The sequence below is a fragment of the Myotis davidii genome, unplaced genomic scaffold, assembly GCF_000327345.1.
Source record: "Myotis davidii unplaced genomic scaffold, ASM32734v1 scaffold217, whole genome shotgun sequence".
In the NCBI taxonomy this organism is placed as follows: domain Eukaryota; kingdom Metazoa; phylum Chordata; class Mammalia; order Chiroptera; family Vespertilionidae; genus Myotis; species Myotis davidii.
This window is the reverse complement of record NW_006290034.1, coordinates 4,980,394-4,993,317: the sequence shown is the minus strand read 5'-3', so window position 1 is coordinate 4,993,317 and position 12,924 is coordinate 4,980,394. Positions and strand designations below refer to the sequence as shown.

The window sequence follows — 12,924 nt, the reverse complement described above, 5'->3', positions numbered from 1 at the left end:
CAGCCCGCCCCCAACTTGCAGACTTCCGGCCAGCTGCCCGCCGCCGCCCCGCCCCCCGAGGGCTAAGGACGCCGGGGTCCGCCAATCACTGCACGCGTGTGGTCGGAGTGGGTGGGGCCTGAGAGATTCGAAAGGAGCCCCGCCCCCTCGGAGCTGATTCCCGGGACTAAGTGGTGGGAGAAAAGCTCCGTCCGCGGGAGATGCGGAGGGGCGGGAAGTGAGAACTCGCGGTAGGCTGCGGGTGTGCTCCCGCGGGGCGTGGAAAGGTGGCCTGGGGAGAGGCAGAGCCCGCAGGACGGTGGGTGGGAGGAATATGGGCGCGTAGAGCGCCCCCAACGCGGAGAGGCGGGCTCGCAGGGGGCGGGAGGGCCGTCTGCGGAGGGCGATAAGGGTGTAGGGGGAGCTCTCCGCACCGTCCCCGGAGGTAACGGCGGTGACCGGTGCAGGTACTCCTCCTGGGGCGCTTGCTTGACTGCAGCGTGACCCTTGGCTGGCGCTCTGAGTCTAGCCGGGAGCCTTGGGCAGGATGGAGACCCGAGGAAAGGTGTGCTTTGTCTCCACTTCAGGTCCAAGCTGCGTGCTGCTCCTGCGGGCTGGAACATGGGCGATTTGCAGGAAGGTAAGGACATCCGGAAGGGAAGATTGAGACCCTGCAATTGGGAGCACCTTAGGGACCCACAACGGGCATTCATTCCTCCCTCCCCTGCAGATGTAAAGTTTATAGTGGATGAGACCTTGGACTTCGGAGGGCTGTCACCATCGGACAGGTACCAGCCTCTTTCTTTATGCTGCTTACTTTCCTCCAATGATGCTTCTGTCTCTAACACCGCCCCCCCTCCCCCCAACACCACCACCTTACTGCTGAATTTTTGGCCTCTGGGGCCTGGGTTGGTAATTTACCAAGTTGGGATGCACTGGGGCGGCTGGTGGCTGGTTTGCTTGGGCCTCTAAGACACCATACTGGGCAAGGGGAGAAGGGAGAAGCTGGAATGAGGTTGCGGGGTGTTAAGAAGGGTAAGTGGATTGATTCGCTGCATCTTCATCCCCGAGTGATCTCCAATGCAGTAAATGCTAACGGCCTCTTCGGCTTCACGGCAGCAGGTGTCTCAGCACCCAGAGGCCAGCGTGGGTGTTGGGGTTTGGGGTTGTGTCCCTGGCTCTGCTGTGTCGCAGTCTCCTGCTCTCCTCTGTGTGGTCACTGGTTTGTTTTCTGTCTCAGTCGTGAGGAGGAAGACATACCAGTGTTGGCAACTCCAGAGAAACCCCTTCGGCGGGGCCTCTCCCACCGGGGCGACCTCAATGCAGTGGCCCCCACCCCCCAGGGCGTGAGCTTCAGCTTAGGCCTCCTCAGCCCAGCGAAGATGGAGGAGGTCCTCGATGAGGCCAACAGGCTGGCAGCGCAGCTGGAGCAGTGTGCCCTGCAGGAGCGCGAGAGGGCGGGCGAGAGCCCGGGGCCCCGCAGGGCGAAGCCCAGCCCTCGGAGGGAGACCTTTGTGCTGAAGGACAGTCCTGTCCGAGACCTGCTGCCCACTGTGAGCTCTTCCGCTCGGAGCACCCCCTCTCCAAGCAGCCTGACACCCCGACTCCGGGGCAGCGATAGGAAGGGGTCCGTCAGGGCTCTTCGGGCAGCCTCTGGAAAGAAGCCCTCCAGCGTGAAGAGGGTGAGTGTAGCGGCTCTGGGTTGGATGTGTGGCCCCAGACACAGTTCAGGCATAGAGTGGCTCCTTGTTGGGAAAATGGGGATAGTGAAATTCTACCTCACAGAATTGTTGGAATTAACTGAGATACCGTGAGCCATGCACTTTCCACTGTGTCTGTGCAGAACTCTATAACGTCTATAATAAGCTCTCAATAAATGGTGGTGGTGGTGGTGGTGATGAAGTTAGCAGCTAGCTGCTGCCCTTCCTTACTGGGATCTAGGCAACTCTCCACCTCTATCCCTCAGCCAGCAGAACAGATTCTTTTTCCATTTTAGCTCTTTTTTTTTTCCCTCTCTCTCTCTGTGTTTCAGGAGTCGCCCACTTGCAATCTGTTCCCCACATCCAAAAGCCCAGCATCTTCTCCTCTTGCCCGATCAACTCCTCCAGACACTTATCATTTGCCTTCTCAGAGTGAGAGATCCATTCAGGGTCTTCCAGAGGCCTGGGAAAGTTACTCCGACCATCTTAAAGTTCCAAGGTGGGGGAATCTCTGAATGGGAACCCTGAATTTTACTGCCAACCCGGGGGAAAGCTGGGCCCAGTGGGAGAGCAACAGCAAGTGAGAGGACCCAGGGAGCAAAGCTGGGGGTAAATGGGAAGAGGGAGGATGTGGAGCTTACCCTAATATCCCTCTGCCCCAGGCCCGCCAGTCCCCGTCAGACCGGTCTTGGCCCCACAGCCTTCTACCAGCAACTGTCAGCGCCTGTCTCGGCCACAGGGAGCAGCTGCTAAACCTTCCAGTCGACTACCTGTCCCCTCAGCCATCCCCAAGCCTGTCAGCCGAGTGCCACTCAGCAGCCGGAGTGTACCACCCAGCAGAGGTGCCCTCGCTTCAGATTCGGTGTCAACTCGTAAAGGACTTCCAAGACCAGGTGCTGCAGGGCACAGAGGTAAGGAGGAACGGACATCGGACAGGAAGTTAGGAGTAAGAATACCTACCCTCGCCCAGCTCTGCACTCTCCCAGAGCTAGTAACAGTGACCACTTTCTCCATCTTCGTTACAACTCTATTTGAAGATGGTGAGTTTGGAGAGAATGTGGGACTGGACCAAGAGTTTGAGCCTTCGTTTTCAAATACCTTTCAAATGTTTTTACCTTGGGTGAGAGGGAAAGCACTAATCCAAAACTCATCCTGCCTTCATCCAGTGTTGATCTTTGTGAGGCGGTCACTTGACCTTTCTGATAACCCATTTCTTTTGTGGGCCCCCATCAAGTTCCTGTTTCCCAGCGACCAAATCTTCCTGGTGCCACTCGCAGCCATCTGCAGCCCCCCCGGAAAGCTGCAGCCCCAGGACCTACCAGGTAAGGCTGGTTAGGGTGTTCTCTCTCTCCTCTGTCCTCTGGGCTTCTGAGCTGGGGGTGCATCAGCCCTGAATCCTGTGTGGCAAGATGGCGGAGAGGAGGGGAGCCTGGACGTTGGGATGTCCCGTTTCTTCCTGAGAAACTTGAGCTCAGCTGGGTGACATGGGCTCGAGGAAGAAGGGCAATTCAGCACTTCCTCCTTCTGTCTCTTTAGGTAAAGAGATCAGGACAGTAAGCAAGAATTCAGTAACCAACCACGACAGTCCCTGCCTGGACTCGCCTCCTCTCCGGCCTCCCAAGCCCTCGCGTTGGAGGCAGTTCCGGACTCCTGCAGATTCTGGCTCAGGGGCAAGAGGAAGAGATGCCACTACGGCTGGTGCCCAGGGAGATGGGGTGGATTAGGGTGGAGCTGGAGGGGATTCAAACCCTCTGATTAGAATATTAGGGAAAAGAAGTCACCTCCCGGCAGTGAAATGAACAGACAGATGAGAAGTGGGTTGTCCTCATCCACACCCAGTCTGTGTTCATCCCTAGGCCGAGGGCCACTGGGTATGAACATGGGCATGGCCTCTGTCGCTGACCTCCCTGCTCTCCCAGGAGCAGTCCTCCTGAATCACATCCCCTACTGGACTCCGGCCTGTTAGGCGAAGCAGAGGCAGGCACCTGGCCTCCGGAACTTGCTTCCTGTGAATTCTGTAAATCGTAACAGGCCAGTTTATGATAAACCGACTCCTTTGGTCTATACTTTTCTAAAATAAAGTGAGTGTATTTTTATATTCTCTGCATATGTGAAAGCAAATCCTGCTCCAGTTTCTGACACATTTAGAGTGAATGCCTGTGTAATTCCAAAGAGGGAGCCAGGATGGGCTTCCCAGGCAGAGGAGCCTGAATAGGCCCCAGGGCCTCGCGATTCCAGCGAATCAGGCTGTCACTACCCCCTTGTTGGTATTAGCTGGAAACAGGCTGCCTTTTCCCAGGGTTTGAATGTTATTAAAAGGTCCAGGGCAAGTTAAGTAGATCTTAATTCACAGTGTGTGAGGCTGTCAAGTCAAGGTCTCGGTAAAGTATTTACATTTTAAATATATTTTTATTGATTTCAGAGAAGAAGGAAGAGAGAGAGAGAGAAACATCAGTGATGAGAGAGAATATTGATTGGCTGCCTCCTGCACACTTCCCACTGGGGACTGCGCCCACAACCTGGGCATGTGCCCTTGACCAGAATCGAACCAGGGACCCTTCAGTCCACAGGCTACCACTCTATCCACTGAGCCAAACAAGCTAGGGCAAGTATTTATATATTAAACTTGAGTGTCCCTTCAGGGCAGGAGAATGGAGCAGAATCTTGTCTGCTGTACTTACGGGCTGAGGGGTACTTACGAGTCTTCAGCCTCCCTGACTGCCTCAGGCAGAAGATAGCAGGACGCTTCACGTTCCCCCTTTACTTCATTAGGATTGTTGGTCTCCTCTTACCTCTACTGGACTCCAGGGCTGGCACCAGGGTGTATAAGCCCCTGCAGTGCCCAGGGTTGTGATTTGTATGTGGCGGAGAATTTCATTCCTTTACTGAAAAAGATATCTGAGAGCAAGGGGGGCAGTAGTTCAATGAATGACAAAGACTCATTTAGAGCAGATTTAATAGTCTCCCTCTTCTCACAGCCTTTGATTTTGCAACCAGAAGCAACTCAATTCCTTGTGAGTTTTGAGAGAATGCCCCCCTTTTTAAATTTATTTTATTGATTTTCTTACAGAGAGGAAGGGAGAGGGATAGAGTTAGAAACATTGATAGGAGAGAAACATCGATCAGCTGCCTCCTGCACACCTCCTACTGGGGATGTGCCCGCAACCAAGGTACATGCCCTTGACCGGAATTGAACCTGGGACCTTTCAGTCCGCAGGTCGACGTTCTATCCACTGAGGCAAACCAGTTAGGGCAAGAATGCCCCTTCTTGAAGGCCAGGCCATGACTTGAAGCAACAGGCAACTGGGTGCAGGAAGTGGATGCTAGCTGGTGCCCACCTTGCCCAGGCTTATGTGCACATAAGTGCCCAACTGAGGTATTGCAATGCCCTTTCTCTGTTCCCAGGCCAGGGGCCCTCAGCTGCTTTCTTCTCCTTGTTTGTGGCTCATCGCCAGGCTCTTTTCACACATTCACCTCTATCACAGTGACGGCTGTCTAGACCTTCACCTTTCCCTCAGCCTCTTGCAACAACTCTAGGGTTCCCAGAATGGAGCTGGGGGAGGCGGTGTGGAGACACACTGAGCCTTTGACTCCGGAGAAATTTGGTGGAGGCCGGGACACCTCACGTATGCTTCCCAGCTGTGCCCCACACTGGGGTCTGGTGAGCAAGGTCTAGTGCTCACTGCCCGCTCTGACAGAAGCAAGACTAGGCATGCACATAGGTGTGGGTGTGGCCAGCAAATGGCAGGTGTGACCTGGGCATGGGCCAAGCCACGCTGGGTTCTTAGAAGCAAAAGCAGCAGCCAACCCATGTGCTGTTGCCACCTGGTGGCCAGAGAGGACACGGCATGTTCCTCTGGCCCTCTTGGTCAGTCCTGAGTTTTATCCCCACCCCCACCCCACCCGCTCCAAACCTGCTTGAACCTAGTAGGCAGTGCCAACTAGGGCGGAGGCCTGCCTGCCTCACAGTCCTTGGTCAGCTACCTGCTTCCTTCCCTTTGGGCTGGCTTTCTATGTATCTCTATGCATCCACCCCTGCCCCCACCCAGTAGTAACAAGGGAAACCAACGTTTATGGACCTCTTGCTATGCACTGTGAACGGTTCTAAGCACTTCATGTGTGTTAACTCATTTAATTCTCATACAGGCTCAATTAGGCAGATATTATCATCCTCATCTTGCAGGCAGAGAAACTAAGGCTGAGAGATGAAGTCACTCAATCCAGTTCTTGGGTTTGTGTTCCTTTTTTAAAAAAAATTTTATTTATTGATTTGAGAGAGAGAAGGAGAGAAACACTGATCTGTTGCATCCATGCATTCATTAGTTGCTTCTTGTATGTACCTTGACCAGAGATTGAACCTACAACCTTGGCATATCAGGACAACGTTCTAGACAAGGGAGCTACCTCGCCAGGGCCTGGGATTGTGTTCTTAATCACCACCCTTAACTGCCCCCCACCTCGTTTGTTAAACAGACCTTTGAAAAACACAAAACTTGGGGACAGAAGAAATGTTGCGGGGACACAGTTGTCTTGGAGTATGAGCAGCTGCTTCATTTCCATTGGGAAATACACACACAAAGTGGCCCCAGAGAAGTAGCATTAGGAGGTGCCATGTCACTAAGCACCTTGGAATTCCCACCAGCCTCTCAACTCCGCCCTCCCTGTCTCCTGAATTCTGCCCACAGGGTGCAAGCCCTGAGGGTTTGGGCTGGAAACCTGACTGCTCCACCAGCCTCCTCTCCAGCTACACAAGTCCCTTCTGGCGAAAATGATACTTTCCGGCCACATCTTCCTTGGAAATGCAGGGACACGGGCTCTGTGTTGATGAGGCTATTTGGGGAGCATGCCGGGATGTTGGTAGTGAGTCTAGCTCACACCAGCCACTTGTCTGATTCCCTGACCTCCTGGTCCTGCCTGCTGTTATTTTTAAAGGCCAGAAAGATGAGCACCGCACCGAAGCAATAATGACAGTGCTCAACCCGCACAGAACTAGTTTATTCAGTAGTATGGGAAAATGGAAAAAATAAAACAACAAAAACAAGCACAAAACCCTACGGTATTTACAGTAACAAACTGTACAATCTGATGGTTAATGTCAAGTTAGCATCCAGCATCTGTATTTTTTTAAGTCAAGTCATCAGTAGTGAAAACCAGTGACATGTTTAACCCTTTGCAGGAATTACTGAGGGGAGAGGGGAGAAACCGGGGCAGGAAAACCAGAGACCAGCCTTACACATGAGAAACGGGAGCTTTTCACCTGCTCCAGAGGCAAGTCCATGACAAGTCTGGATTACATGCTGAGCAGAAACGGTGACTCACATGAGTAGCAGTTGGCAAAACTGAGGAGGGGGAGGAGGGGCAGGGAGATGACAGCCTGGAGCAAGGGGAAGGGCCTTGGGCCCCATGCCAGGACTGCGGGGCACATACCCAACCTGTAACAGCCACATCAGACCCCCTGGGACCGGATACCAACCCATCCCCACACACACACAAAAAAAGCAAATAAATAAAAAATATATATTAACTCTCTCTTCGCAGGGAGCTGGGGCGGGGGGAGAAGGAGAAAGAGGAACAGGACCTGGTCCTTTGAAGAAGAGAGCCAATTCCCAGAAGGGGTTAAAACTAGAACAAGTCTCAGAGGCCACAGCAGCTGAGTGGGGTCCTCAGCCTGACCTTGGGAGGACCCCAGAACCCAGCCTTTAGGCCGATGCCGGGAGCGACTGAGCCAGCTCTGTATTCACTCTTCTCCCCGTCCCACCCACACGACAGCAAAGAAGCGCAACTGAACATGACTGGCCTTCCCCGCGGGGCGTGCGGGTCTGGCAGGGAAATGAAGCACTTTCGGGTCAGCGAACTGAGCAAACGCCTGGGCTGCAGCGCGTGGCCGAGTCCAGGAAAAGGAGAGGAGCAGGGGTGGCCCGGCCGCCGCCCGGGGCACGGGTTCCCCTCAACATGTGTTCATGCAGCATTTGGGGGTCCGGGGGCGCCGAGTCCTTTGGCTCCCTCTCCAGACGGGCTTCTTCAGTTCCTGGGAGGGGCGGCCCAGGCGGGGCCGGGGCAGCCTGCCGGGCTCGGCGCCCTGGGTGCGTGTGGCTTCGTCCTTTCCTTTTGGTGATGGCAAATGAGGGGCAGGCCCCCCAAGAGTCCCTCTCCTCCCAGAGGCACAGCAGATGGGAAACCGAGGAGAGGCTGGGAGCCTCCTGGAGGTCCTATCCTCTTTGGGGAGGGAATGGGGAGTCAGTTTCCAGCATATAAAAAAAATTAATCCCTGAAGTCATGAGAGTGGAGATCCTTTTTTAAATTTTTTTTTCCTCTTTTCTGAAAAACTTTGTCTTGGAGATGTTGGCCCCAGGGGTCCAAAGTGCAGTGAGGGGCTGGTGGGGGAGGGAGTTGGCACTAGATGGCCTTGGGGGGGGGTGCCCCTCCTGGCAAGGCCCAGGCTCCTCAGATGGACGTTTCATCGCTGCTGCGGGCAGGCGGCGGGGAGCGGGGGCAGGATAAAGCACAAGACAGGAGTGGGGCATGAGTGCCGCTGGGGAAGGCAAGGGAGCCTGGGGTGTGGGAACCACCGGCCCGGGGTTAATGCAGGAAGTTAAAGAAGAGGAATCTGGAGAGGCAGGAAAGGAAGCGACAGAAAAGGCAGACGGAGCGTTAGTCGGAGCAGAGGAGACAGCGAGAAGCTTCCACCAGAAGAAGGAAACAGAAAAGCAGCCCAGCTCCCCACCCTCCCGCTCTGCCCGATGCCCACAGGGCACTGTGGTTTGTGGGCATGTCACCGGGAGGGAGCTGGGCCACACTCCGCCCGTTCGTCCTCTGACTGCCAACCAGAGCCGGCTGGGGAGCTCTGAGCCCAGCCGGGGCCTCTGTACCCCGTCCCGCTCTCCCGGCCACACTCACTCGGAGCCTGACGAGTCCTCGTCCACCGTGCCCGCCTTGATGCTCATGGCGATGGGCATGACCCCGTTCAGCTGCTCCTGGAGACTCTGTCGGGGTGGTGGGCGGGGAGGGGGCCCGCCCCGGCTGCCCTCGCTGGCCGAAGAGCCCCGAGAAGACGCCGTGCCCTGCTCCAGGGGCAGTCGTAGGAGGCTGCTCTTCTCGCTGATGGTGGGCAGACACTTCTTCTTGAGGATGCCTGTGGGCCAGGAGGGCAGGTGCCATGAGGAGCAGGTGGTGAGAGCACGGGGCGGCCCTAGCGAGCCCCACTGGCCGCAGGGCAAGTGTAGAGGGGAGGCTGCCCACTCACCTTTGTGAGGTTGGGCAGAGAGGCCTGGAAGGGGGCCCAGGGACCCCTCCCACGCCAGGGCATCTCCATTCTCCCGAGGACGCTCCTCAGGGGCCCCATGGCCACCGCTCTCCTTCGCTGTGGTCCCAAAGTCCGGCCAGGGGGCCTTCCCAGGCCCCGAGACGCCGTCTGGTGGAGGAAGGAGGTAGATGAGTCCCAGAGAAGGCAGACAGCTGAGAGTCACCGCCCTCGTGTTGCCCCCCAGGAATCCCAGGCCCTCTGCCCGCCCCCTGGCCCCCAAAGGCCACAGCCCTGGCGCCGGCCCACCCTTGGGGGTGCTGTGCAGGGGTAGCCTCTCGGCCCCGGGCCCCAGCAGGCTGTCCCAGGCCGGCTCTCCGGGGAAGGCGGCCGCCGCCTCCTCCTCCTCCTCCTCCTCGCTGTCCGATGAGTGGGTCGAGGCATAGGAGCCGCTCTGGTCATCTTCTAGGGACAGGTCACTGTCGGAGTCTGTGTCAGGGTCTGGGAGGGGGAGAGAGCTCAGAGCCGGCCCACCGGCCTCTGCCCACTCTCAGCGGAACCCAGGCAGCTGCACCCCCGCCCGACTAGCCGTCAGGGCCCCCGTCCTCACCATGCTGCTGGTCTTGACCTTCCAGGAATAGGCTGCTGGGGTCCCCCAGGCCAGGGGGCGCCTGCCCAGGGTTCAGTGTGGACTCCTCCCTAAGAAGACAAGGCCATGCCGGCCAGGTCAGCCTGTGCCTTGCCCAGGGTCCCGTTGTCCTGGGTTTCCAGTTCTGCCCTGTGTCCCTTACTGTTCCGGGCACTGGGCTCACCTCAGCAAGAAGGGGATGTAGCTGGGCTGGCTCTTGCCCGAGCGGCTGGCGCTGTGCAGAGAGCCGACCGAGTCTCCATAGGGCTGGTACAGCCGCCCATCCGCGTACGGGCTGGGGCAGTTGTAGGACTGGATGGGGAACAGAGAGGTCAGTGAGTGCAGGAGCAAGATGGGGGGCGGTCCTAGGCTGGAAGCACAAGAGCTGGGGGAGCCTGCCCCAAGTCCCACACCCACGTCTGAAAGAGAGAGGCCCACATCTCTGCTGCCTCCCATCGCAGGGCCCAGTAGTGCTTGTGGCTTTGCCATCGCTGTGCCAGTCTGTGCACCCCGAGCACCCGGACCCGGGTATATACGGGCTTGTTGGTAAGAGACGGCACTAGGAACTGTCTCCTGAGGGCCTCCTGGGAGACTCGGAGAATTTACCTGGGGCCCCGGGGGTTCTCAGGTGCTGGGCATTCAGGACCTGATTACCTGTCCTGGCCACTTCCTCTCCTGATTCTTCCAAACTCCAGGCCCTGTCTCCCAAGTCAAAGGCCCCCTCCCCTACCCTCAGGGCCCCCTCTTCCCAGGCCACACATACCACTCTACCGCCCCTTCCTCCTTCCAGGAAAGAATGTAGGGATGGAGAGAAAGTGGGACCAAAGCACAGAGAGCAGGCTCCTGGGGCCTCGTGCCTCTCCCCCAACTCCCCAAGAGCCCTCCTCCTCCCTGAGCCCTGGGCCCCTCACCGAGGTCAGGGTAGACTTGGTGGTCAGAGCAGGGTCAGGGCTGGGCTTACGGCTGCAGGCAAACTTGAGTGCTTTCCGGACCTCCTTGCTAAGCACCACGTAGGAGAGGAAGATGAGGGGGCCCTGGCAGGCAGGAGGCAGCAGCTGTGTCCGTGCCCATTGGAGCACCGACAGCCCCGCTCCCCCTCCTGTCTCAGTGGGGCTCCCCCAGGCACAGGCGGCCGGGTACCTGGATGCAATTGCAAGCAGCGAAGAGGTAGTGGAAGAGGAGAGTGTCGCTGTTGACGGAGAGCAGTGCCAGCAGCCACGAGGCACTGAGCAGCAGCAGGACAGCGAAGGAGGGCCTCAGGCCCGAGCTGGGGAGCGGGGCGGACTGTGAGTGGGGCCAGGCCATGCGGCCTCCCAACGCCGCCCATCCACTGCCCGGCACCCACACCCTGTACTCACACGGGGCCCTTCTTCTCAAAGCCCTGCCGGTGGGCAGCACAGGAGGCCCGGGCCGCCAGGATGTACAGGAAGACACTCATCTAGCAGGGGAGGGGGAGGCACGAGGGATCATCAGGGGGCAGACAGCTTCCACCCACGGGGTCAGTTTCCGAGGACCTGAGGGCTCAACTCACACCCAGCCCCACGCCCCCGTTCCAGCACTCACCGAGACAGCGAAGGCCACGGGGCCAGCGAAACTCCAGATGAGGGTGTCGTAGATGGAGAGCCAGCAGAAGTCGGGGTTCCCATAGCCTTCGGGGTCCAGGCCCACAGCTAGACCTGGGAGCACGGGGACAGCAGCAGGGGAAGGGGTGGTCAGCGCTGGGAAGCAGTCGGGCCGTCAAGTGGGCTCACAGGGCCAGGCACAGAAAGTGACGGTGCTGCCCCATCTGTCCATGCCTCCGGCACGGGGCACCCAGCCCCTGCGTGGGGGCTTCAGGGACTGGGTTCAGCCAGAGGGACACATGGAGAACCGGGCCTGGGGCACCGGGATGTGGCGCCTCTGGGCCTGGGATACGGCGGGAGAACGCAGCATGACCGTGGGCCGTGAGGGGTGTGGGACCTCGAGGCCCGGAACGGGTGGGTACCTGTGATGAAGGCGGGCACACCCCAGCCCAGCATGTAGTAGAAGCGCATGGGGCCGGCATTGACGTCGCGCACCTCGGTGAGCGCCCGGTACAGGTGCAAGGCCTCCAGCAGAGCCCAGGAGAAGGTGCAGAGGAACAGGAAGTGCAGCAGGATGGCGATGACTGTGCAAGCGAACTGAGGGCCGGGCCAGGTCAGGCCGGGCACCCCAGGCACCCTCCGAGCGCGGCTTCCGCAGAGGGTGATGGCCTGGGTATCGGGGGTGCTTCAGGGGGAGTCTGGGCCAGAGGAAGGTGTTTCTAGGGTGCTGGGGGAGTAAGGGAGCTAGAGAAGAGGAAACCTGGGCCAGGCCCCGGGCTGGGCTCTTGGACAGTTACTGCTGCAGGGGCAGGTTGAGATGGGTGGGGGGCAGGGAGGACTCATCGGGAGCCTGGGAGCTGAGAACTAGGGGGGTTGGGTGAGGAGGGACATCTTACAGGGAGGTCAGCCTGGTTGATTCCCAGGAGGAAGACCAGCTGAGCCAGGCCCAGGGCGGCAGTCAGGTTCCGGCGGATGCCGTGCTGGTTAGAGCGCAGGGCACGCAGGAGAGTGAGGAAGAGGAAGGTGAGCAGCAGGGCAGCCAAGGTGACCCCTAGGGCCACGTACGTCAGGGTCTTCAGCGGCAGGATCTCCCCGTTCTGCAGGGTGGGGGGCAAGGGGCGGGGGGCATTAGGAAGAGCAGGGCCTGAGCCCCCAGCCCAGTGCCCGGGCTCCCACCCCAGCTCTGCGGGCCCACCTCCCGTCGGGACACATCCATGAGCACGGCGAAGCTTGTCATGTGGTTGCACTGGCAGCTGACGTGGCTCTCGTTGCGGAAGACGACTTCGCAGCCTCGGGCCGACCAGCCGCCTGTGCCACTGACCCTATGGGAGGGAGGCAGGGTCAGGAGCCAGGGGGTTGGGGTGCCCAGGGGCCCCAAGCCTCACGGGGGTCGGGCATTGCAGGCTCACAGGATCGAGTGGTTCCAGAAGACACAGATGGGCTTGGTCCGCTCCTCCGTCTCCAGCAGCCGGAACTGCACGGTGACGGGCTTGTCCAGGGCGCGGGGCAGCAGCTCTTCGTCGTCATGGACGCTGATGCTCACCACGGGCGTGTTGATGACGGGGCGCTTGGGAACCCTGATGCGGGGCAAGCGGGTCCACCATCACCGTGGGGGTCGGTAGTTGTATGACTGGGGCACGCCCCTCACCGCTGAGATGTCCCCCGTAACCTTGGTCCTGCTCTGAGTCTCCCCCTCCCCCACCAGCCTGCACCCCAACCCCCACCCCTCCTACCCTGGCCTCCCCAGCCACTCACCTCAGGCTGCGCTTGTCCGGGTCATAGTTATGGGGCAGCAGCCCGGCCAGGGTGCGGTAG

At 58.7% G+C, this 12,924-nt stretch overlaps 3 protein-coding genes across 4 annotated transcripts in view; 2 read left to right on the top strand and 1 right to left on the bottom strand.

The window, feature by feature from the left end:
- Positions 1-162: 162 nt before the first annotated feature.
- LOC107182956 (proline/serine-rich coiled-coil protein 1-like) lies at positions 163-2,003 on the top strand. Of its 2 annotated transcripts, XM_015563418.1 has the most exons (4): positions 163-230; positions 567-619; positions 710-767; positions 1,220-2,003. In XM_015563418.1, the coding sequence occupies exons 2-4, from the start codon at positions 601-603 to the stop codon at positions 1,791-1,793; spliced, it is 651 nt and encodes a 216-aa protein (XP_015418904.1). In that variant the 5' UTR covers positions 163-230; positions 567-600; the 3' UTR covers positions 1,794-2,003. The 2 variants fall into 2 exon arrangements, with proteins under 2 accessions (XP_015418904.1, XP_015418903.1); XM_015563417.1 differs by having other exon boundaries at positions 567-767.
- Positions 2,004-2,210: 207 nt separating this feature from the next.
- Positions 2,211-3,775, top strand: LOC102763791 (proline/serine-rich coiled-coil protein 1; the record flags this gene model as incomplete). The annotated part of the gene is made up of 4 exons (XM_015563515.1): positions 2,211-2,259; positions 2,342-2,590; positions 2,914-3,001; positions 3,216-3,775. Coding segments are annotated over 4 exons (390 nt in total), but the record flags the coding sequence as incomplete, so codon positions are not given.
- Positions 3,776-6,653: 2,878 nt separating this feature from the next.
- Positions 6,654-12,924, bottom strand: part of CELSR2 (cadherin EGF LAG seven-pass G-type receptor 2) — a 24,148-nt gene continuing 17,877 nt past the window's right edge. The window contains exons 22-36 of the mRNA XM_006763120.2: positions 12,865-12,923; positions 12,519-12,686; positions 12,305-12,431; positions 12,006-12,206; positions 11,532-11,706; positions 11,111-11,223; positions 10,906-10,985; positions 10,688-10,814; positions 10,459-10,581; positions 9,732-9,859; positions 9,530-9,618; positions 9,229-9,420; positions 8,923-9,090; positions 8,577-8,811; positions 6,654-8,286 (exon numbers count right to left, since the gene is read on the bottom strand). Of these exons, the coding sequence (XP_006763183.2) occupies positions 8,259-8,286; positions 8,577-8,811; positions 8,923-9,090; positions 9,229-9,420; positions 9,530-9,618; positions 9,732-9,859; positions 10,459-10,581; positions 10,688-10,814; positions 10,906-10,985; positions 11,111-11,223; positions 11,532-11,706; positions 12,006-12,206; positions 12,305-12,431; positions 12,519-12,686; positions 12,865-12,923 (2,013 nt within the window). The 3' untranslated portion in view covers positions 6,654-8,258. The remainder of the gene's footprint in view (positions 8,287-8,576; positions 8,812-8,922; positions 9,091-9,228; positions 9,421-9,529; positions 9,619-9,731; positions 9,860-10,458; positions 10,582-10,687; positions 10,815-10,905; positions 10,986-11,110; positions 11,224-11,531; positions 11,707-12,005; positions 12,207-12,304; positions 12,432-12,518; positions 12,687-12,864; position 12,924) is intronic.